Here is a 7,790-nt window from a genome sequence, read left to right as displayed (position 1 = left end):
TCCTGTCAGCCTGAACTCCCAGGTATATGCTTGAGTTTTTTATGTTCAACTTGTTCTGTTTTTAACAATGTCTTTATTCACTTCATTGCCACATTTTAATTAATTTTTGTGCATCTTCAACCTTATGCCTTACGCTAAGTTCTATTCTACTGTGCTAACATAACTTATCAACAGAGATAAGATATCCAAGTATTTTATTAGATCTATCTGATGACATTTTTTATTATGAAGTTGTTGCAAAGTCAAAAGTCAGTGATGGAAGTGGCTCATGTGACTGACACACATGTGGACCTGAAGTATACAGCAGGAGCTGCAGCGAAGGGGTGTCGAGAGCCTCTCTGCTGTAGGAATTACCAGCCACAGTCGACATCCTCTTCTGGTGACACAGCAGGGTTATGGGGTAGCTACAAGAGCTGTGACATTCCAACATCTACAGTTCACAACCTATTGGACACCCTGTCTACTAGACACAAGGTGTAGTTATGTACTTTAAATTTTAAAATGGTGTAAAAATTAACTATTTATAAATTAGTTTTGACACTTCTTGTAATATGATGTTTCAAGAGTATTTAAGTGATTGTGACATGAATATTGTGGTTGATGATGAAGTAAGATGGGTAAGTGAATTGTAGCCTTGTTACTAATAATATGAATTGTTTCCTTAGCAAGACCCTAGGCAAATCATCCAGTGAGCAAAAGCAATCGAGAGAATTATTTTATGTTGGAATCCAAACCACATGAATTTTGGTGTTTGCTGTATTGGTAAACTCTAAAATATAGTTTTCGGTGTCCAATTCCAGCCTTTCTTAATCTAAAAAAGACCTGGGAATATTACAAATGTCCATGCCATGCAAGGGATTAATGCAAAAGTCAGGTGATTTAAGGAAATAGACTCCAGCATACCCTCCTTTAATTATTCTCTGTAATTTCATATATGTTATGGACTGAAAACTATATTTTTGTGGCATAAAATCAGTTTTAGAAGAAAAATAACTAAATAACTCTAAATAACTCTTATATGTTTACCTTCAGTACTAAATGGTTGATATATTCATAAACATTTTACAAATTTGAACGGAGTATCTAACTTAAATCTGTTGATATTGATTTGTGTTGTGTACTGGATTGTTTGAAAGATTAAACAGATGTTAATATAAAGGTTAAATATTTTTATTTTTCTAGAGCATAGACTTCCTCTATATGACTGGAGACTTAATAGCGCACAACATTTGGGAAACAACTAGGGAAGAAAATATCAAACAGATACGAGACCAAGCTGCTTTATTTTATGAGGTTTTAGGAAAAAACATAAAGATATTTCCAGTGCTGGGAAACCATGAACCACATCCAGCCAATATGTAAGATATCTTTTTTTAATCAGAATTATTAATAAGCAATAGTTATTAGAATTTTTCAAAAGAAACTTGAATGTCATTCTCACAATAGAGTATGCAGATAGAAGAAGGGCCAAGCTGCCAAAAGAATGTTGTTTTCAGAGACAAGTATTCAAAGATTTTATCTCTAAGTTTATAAGCATTTGTATAAAGATAGTAAGATAAAGTACCAGCAAAGAGTTTTATGTTCTGATGGGTAGTAAGCCATCATTTGGTCTGATCGATTTGGTTTAGACCTTTCATGAACATAATGTACTTTACAATAGGGACGGGTTTCTCTTTCTCTTGATATAAGTTTGATATGTTTTCTGTTGATATAAGTTGAAATTTTGTTTTTAAAAAACTGTTGAAATATACAACACCTACCATTTATCTTTTCACTTCCCAATCATGATTCTGTTTAAACACCTTTCGGTTGTTTCACTTTTGATAGCCATGTATTGTTCACTTTATCTGGTATGTATTTTCTATTTAATCACAAAGAACCTATACAATAAGTACCTTTCTAAACAAGGTTGGCTGCTAGTGTAATGCTAAAATAGTATTTATCCATAAATACTGAGTGAGCATTATAGAATTTATCACCCAAGATATGTGCGATTTGCTGCATGTATTTTTCCACCTACTTTACCAATTACACTACATTCCTACTGTTTTAGGTGAGAGAAGCTTACATTAAAATCTATCATAACAGCTTCAGATTATGTTATTATTTATTGCCAACGGAGACTTGAAAATTCTCAACCTTTGAAAAGTTAAGTTTGTGAGAGGGGGAGGAAGGGAAAGCCTTTTGAGAGACCCATGTAGGTAAAGCTAAATAATTTATGGTTTCCAGGTTTATGAGAATATCCATTCCTAATAATAATTTTTTTAAAGAATGCCAATAATTGATTGAAATAGATGTCAGCTTAACATTCTTAACTGACACTCTATGTGAGAGCAAAGAGCACTTTATTTACTAATTGACAATAAGAAGCTACCAGGTTCAATTTGTTAGTATCTGTCTTTCAAAACTTAGGAGGGGTTGTTCCTTATATACTTTTACTTATTTACAACCCTTAATGTTACAATAAAGGAGAAGAGTCTGATCCACCTTGAAACATGAGATGATGGATTTGGACCCCTCAGTCACCTGCACCTGACTGTGTTTTGTTTCAGTTTAGCACCCCCAAAAATAGAGAATTACTCAGGAGAGTGGTTGTATGAAGCATTTTTTGACTCCTGGTGTAAACATTTTCCATCTGAGGCAAAGTCAACTTTTATGAAAGGAGGGTACTATACAGTAACGCCAACTCCTGGATTTAGAATTATTGGACTCAATTCTTTATTTGGATATGTTTTTAACTGGTGAGTGATTTTTCATAATCTGAATTGTCCTTTTCTCTCTCTGTTTTATGAGATTTTACTGTCATCTCCTTTATCCCTCCAAGTCTTTCATAGTTTCTTATGCTGTTTATTACATACCCTAAATATTTCTTAACCAGTATTGTATCCTTTCCATGCACAACCTTTTTCACTGTAATTTGCTTGTAAACTTAACTCTGCATTATTTTATGTAATATTTTCCTCACAAGTATAATTCCTTTACTTACCGGTAGGCAGTAACAATAGAAAAAGATTACGTCTAATATAGAAATCATACGCTTCCAGCAAAAATCCTACAGCAACATTAGTAAATGTATTAAAATATATAAAATAATTAGTTTAAAATATTTTAATACAAACATTTGAGATCTATCTTTTACAACTTAAGTTATCTCCATGCAGTATGATAAAATAAAAATTATGTAACACATAAAATAAATATTTTTGCGATGGTCTTCAAAGGATAAAAAATATATTTAAATCTCTTTCAAATGATTTCTATTGTAAGGGTTTGTTAAACAATAAATGGATACAAGAGAGGATTATAATCAATGAATGAGTTACAGGTGGATGATCCTGGACCCAAAAGATCCAGCTGATCAGCTTCAGTGGCTCAGAGATACACTATTATTGGCAGAAACCAGGAGAGAGAAGGTCCACATATTGATGCACGGCCCTTCCGTGGAAACTGACACCCTCCAAGTTTGGAATCGTGAATACAACAGAATTATTGAGAGGTACCATCCTCAATGTTTATGTTTACACAATTTTTACATAAATCCTGGAGCAGTTTTAAACGCTTTCATTTACTGTTGATAAAATCTGTTATGTATAAATCAATAAATTACTAAAGTTATTTAAGAACTAATCATTGTTCTGGTTCTCTTACAAGATAACAAATGATAAAGTTTGTAAATAAGTAAGCTTAAATAGTTCTCAAGAAGATGTCGAAATATAATTTCAAACTTAAAAAAAAAATTAACTCCTTGACATGTAGTCAGTCCCAATTACAATACGATAAAAATTGCAGCTGTTGTACAAGTAAAATTTATTCATTACTGATCCTCAAATAGATGAATTATAATTCATCAGCTTACCAAATATTCAATCAGAACATGATTATACATTAAATGTTACTTTGGTTTTGGTGTTAAGATGTAATGTTTTAAGTGCTATAAAAATGTAAGTAGAAACTTTGTAACATGTAGAGATTAGTCAATGTGTTTGTATCACACTGCTTTAAATGTAATTTTCTATAATTTTTAGTTTCTATTGAAATTTGAATGTATTTTAATATTTGACGTTAAAACCACAGTAACTTACTGTACTGGGGAGCAAGGACATAACCAGAGAGGAGGTCCAAGGGGCTTAGACCTCCTAAATTTTCAATTACTTTTTTAGCAAACGATTATTATTTAAATAATCCAGTACTCCTGACATGTACTGCTGAAAATCCGTTCTCAACATTGAAACATGTCAAAAAATGTTTAAGGAACAAGATGAGGAATGAGTGGTTGACTGCTCTTGCCTGTCCACTATAGGAAAATATCAGTTTCTCCAGAGCAAGTAAAAAAAAGTTAAAACAATGGCTTAGATTTTAAGAAAATTTTACTTTTGTAAAAGGTTTTTTACATATTATCTCTCCATGTGGAGTTGTATACTATGTACTGTATTTTGCAGACAATAAAAGCATTTTTTTGTAATTGCATTACTACACAAGTCTAAATTAATTCAATTATTAATCCTACACAGCCTACTAAAATAGTGCCTCCACATTATGAATATCATTTGTCAATACAACCTAATCAAAGACGTGAAAACTTAGAGCAAAATTCACTATTTTGCTTTTTAAAGTTGATAGTTTCCAAAATTTGAATGTTTCCAGGGGAGGCTTTCCAATTTTGTCTTAATCCCCAAAAATGTACACATGGCTGTGTTGTTGCTGGGGAGAGTTTTTGTTCGTGTCTGCAGTAGTCTTCAGGGTGTATGAAATCCCTGGGTGGACAAAACAGACTGTCCTAAACAAACAATAATTTTGGCAGCTAGGCCGACACACTCTATGATCTCCCAGCCACCAAACAAAAAGAGAGGATTATTCTCAGGGCCAAAGTCCTGAATATTTCAAAATAGATTCAATATAAAATCATGTTTCTCTAACATCGAGGGCTTGTCAAATTGTAAGTGCCTTAGTAAGATTATTCTCCCATAGTAATGTTGATATTCTGACACTTCAGGAAAGCTAAAGAAGATAAAGGTCATCATGCACCATTGTCAGTATCCAGACCATTTAAGATTGATGAGCTAGAAGTGGCCATGCTGCTTGCTGTAGCACTAAAGACTAATCTATAATCGAGTATTACCTATTTTTGCTATAGTCAATAGTCAATCATCATTATTTCATAAACATTGAGTTTAGTTAGTGTCAATCAGGTTACACCAAAATTACTCTAAAAGTGCAATCAACATAGTGTCAGAATGTGTCTTGACTCAGTGTTTATCAAGTCTGTAAAAATTCCCACCAATGAAAAGCCCGTGTCATTGTGTAAAAGGGGTGATAAAGTAATATGTATGCTGCTGTAGCACTAAAGACTAATCTATAATCAAGTGTCACTATTCTCAATATCAGAATTCCTGAGGATCAAGTTGGTTAAACTCTTTCTTATAATCAGTAAAGAATCAGAAATCATTCAGAAATTAATTTCACTAGATTCTGAATAGCTAGTCTTATTCCAGAGTCCCAACAACATCTTGAAGATTAATTGTGCAGAGTAGGCTGTATTTCTAAACTGTTATGACATACTATTTTAACAATGGAATCACATTTGAAATATCATGACTGTTGATGATAGGTTCCAGTCAACAATAGTAGGACAGTTTCTTGGCCACACCCACAGGGACCAGTTCTACGTGTACTATTCCCCCAGGACCAACAAACCTGTGTCGGTAGCATGGAATGGAGGAAGTGTCACTCCATTCACAAACGTCAATCCTAACTATCGAATCTACACTATCCACAAGCAAACATTGGTAAATCAACGCTTTATTTTCAATGCTGTTATTGAAACATTTTGAAGGAAAATTATTTTATTTAAATCTTCTGATTTTTGTTTAGGAAGTGGAAGACTTCGATACGTACACATACAACCTTACAGAAGCAAATCAGACACCAGACTCACCACCGAACTGGATTAAGCTGTACTCTTTCAAACAAGCATACAATATCCCTTCACTGAAACCCTACAATATTGACCAGTTGGTGAAGAAAATGTCAAATGATGATGAACTCTTCAATAAGTTTTTCTTGTTAGTTAGATTCAAATTTATTTCCTCAGACACTGATAAAAGCATGATGGACATTGTGCCACGTTATGAAAATGGGTGATAAGTGTTCACTTTTAATATATGAGGCATTAAAAAACTATAAACAACTTATATTTTTGTTTGTCTTATACTATTTGAGACATCTGATTTTAAAGGTCTTCATGAAATGATAGCAATCTTTTACTGAAAAATAAACTTTGGATGGTCCTAAGTTGATATAATTCTGAACAGTTTTGACTATTGAATAAAAAGTGTTTAAAAAGAAATGGATTAAAAAATACCAAATTATTGAGTTAAAACATTAAATTCCTCAAGTAGGAGGTCCAAAAAAGGACTTCACTCTGCTTTTCATAATGTTTCCTTTTTAAAACCCAAAAATGGGTTCTATAATGAAAATTCAAAACAGTTTAAAAATGTTGTATGCTTTTTATAAACAGCTAAAATGCTCCAAATAATATCACCAATCAATGTGATATTATACATGTTTTTATAAGCAAATGTACATTAATATAGCGGACAATATGTGTTTGTTTATTGGAGAACGTTTTCATGAAATAAATGAATTTGTTGAAGTTGCACACAAAAATTTCCAATTTTAAACACGACTGATAAGATGACATTACATTTTTGAAAATAAAAAAAACTGTCAGGAATTAGAATATATAATTATTTTTCTAATAATTTGTGAACTATACTATAATGATTATAACACAGTGAATTTGTTTTCTGAATAATTTGAGTGAAATATTCATGAACTTATATAAAACAGTTTGTAACTTTTATATATAACATAACAAAATAACATAAATATATGTATTACCTCACCCATTACCTCATTTGAACTACTATGGCCTAATATTTTAATTATCACTTAAAGTGGTTAAAGAAAGCAATATATTTGTGAGATCACTTATTTCATCTATAAAATCTATTTTAATTTATTTTCGTCTGCAGAAGTAATTAATGCAAAGTTTTAATACGACCAAAATGCTAAACTACAAATAATATACACTTAATATACAAGGCTCAATTTAATTTTGATTTCAATTTGAGGAATTTCTTATATATCTTATCATCTAAATCTTTAATAAGTGGATAGCCTACAAACTCTATCCTTCATTGAAACCATATTTTAATAACAATATACTATTAATCTCTTGCCAAAAAAAAATTATATTCTACAAATCTTAGTAACTGAAACATATAAATGTAATAGGCATGCAAGTATATATGCTCTCTACTGAACTCATTGCCTCTCTTCAGCAAGAAATTCCATTCCCTGTGAAAGAACCTACTCTGACTTACAATGCCATTTTGAATTCAATTCACAGATATTTGAACCACGATACTTATAAACTATATGTTGTAAATCTTGTTTTATTATTTAAACAGAACAAAACAAATCAATGTTCCGGTTTCACATTTTTCAAATTTAATTACACACTCTTAAAAACCATTTAATCCATGAATTGTCTTTATCATAATGTAAACATTTACGAGTGGTGTATTTTTCAGATACTATATGAAGAACAGTGATATTGCATTTGTTAAGGGATGTGATAAAAAATGCAAGAATAAACAGCTGTGTAAAATTGTGACTTCACCACACAATTCAACTCAGTGTACGAAATTCTTACGATATGTTGAAGGAAATGATTAGTACAACAATGATCCACTCTTATCATGTTTTGTCTACCTCTAAGTAGCGTT

The 7,790-nt window shown here is 31.7% G+C and overlaps 1 protein-coding gene across 1 annotated transcript; it reads left to right on the top strand.

Moving 5' to 3' along the window:
- Positions 1-584: 584 nt before the first annotated feature.
- LOC124363522 (sphingomyelin phosphodiesterase-like) lies at positions 585-5,831 on the top strand. Its single transcript, XM_046818770.1, has 5 exons — positions 585-617; positions 1,183-1,358; positions 2,553-2,741; positions 3,326-3,496; positions 5,609-5,831. The coding sequence occupies exons 1-5, from the start codon at positions 585-587 to the stop codon at positions 5,829-5,831; spliced, it is 792 nt and encodes a 263-aa protein (XP_046674726.1).
- The last annotated feature ends 1,959 nt before the right edge of the window (positions 5,832-7,790 follow it).

This window comes from Homalodisca vitripennis, chromosome 5 (genome assembly GCF_021130785.1).
Source record: "Homalodisca vitripennis isolate AUS2020 chromosome 5, UT_GWSS_2.1, whole genome shotgun sequence".
NCBI classification, from domain to species: Eukaryota; Metazoa; Arthropoda; class Insecta; order Hemiptera; family Cicadellidae; genus Homalodisca; species Homalodisca vitripennis.
The sequence above is the reverse complement of the archived record's forward strand: the minus strand, read 5'-3'. Positions and strand labels throughout refer to the sequence as shown.

Bases quoted from the DNA above. Each gene is read 5' to 3' on its own strand.
- LOC124363522 (XM_046818770.1), top strand. From the start codon at position 585: ATGAATATTGTGGTTGATGATGAAGTAAGATGG. The intron at 2,742-3,325 runs GTGAGTGATTTT...AATGAGTTACAG, and splicing joins TTTGGATATGTTTTTAACTG to GTGGATGATCCTGGACCCAA. The intron at 3,497-5,608 runs GTACCATCCTCA...TGTTGATGATAG, and splicing joins TACAACAGAATTATTGAGAG to GTTCCAGTCAACAATAGTAG.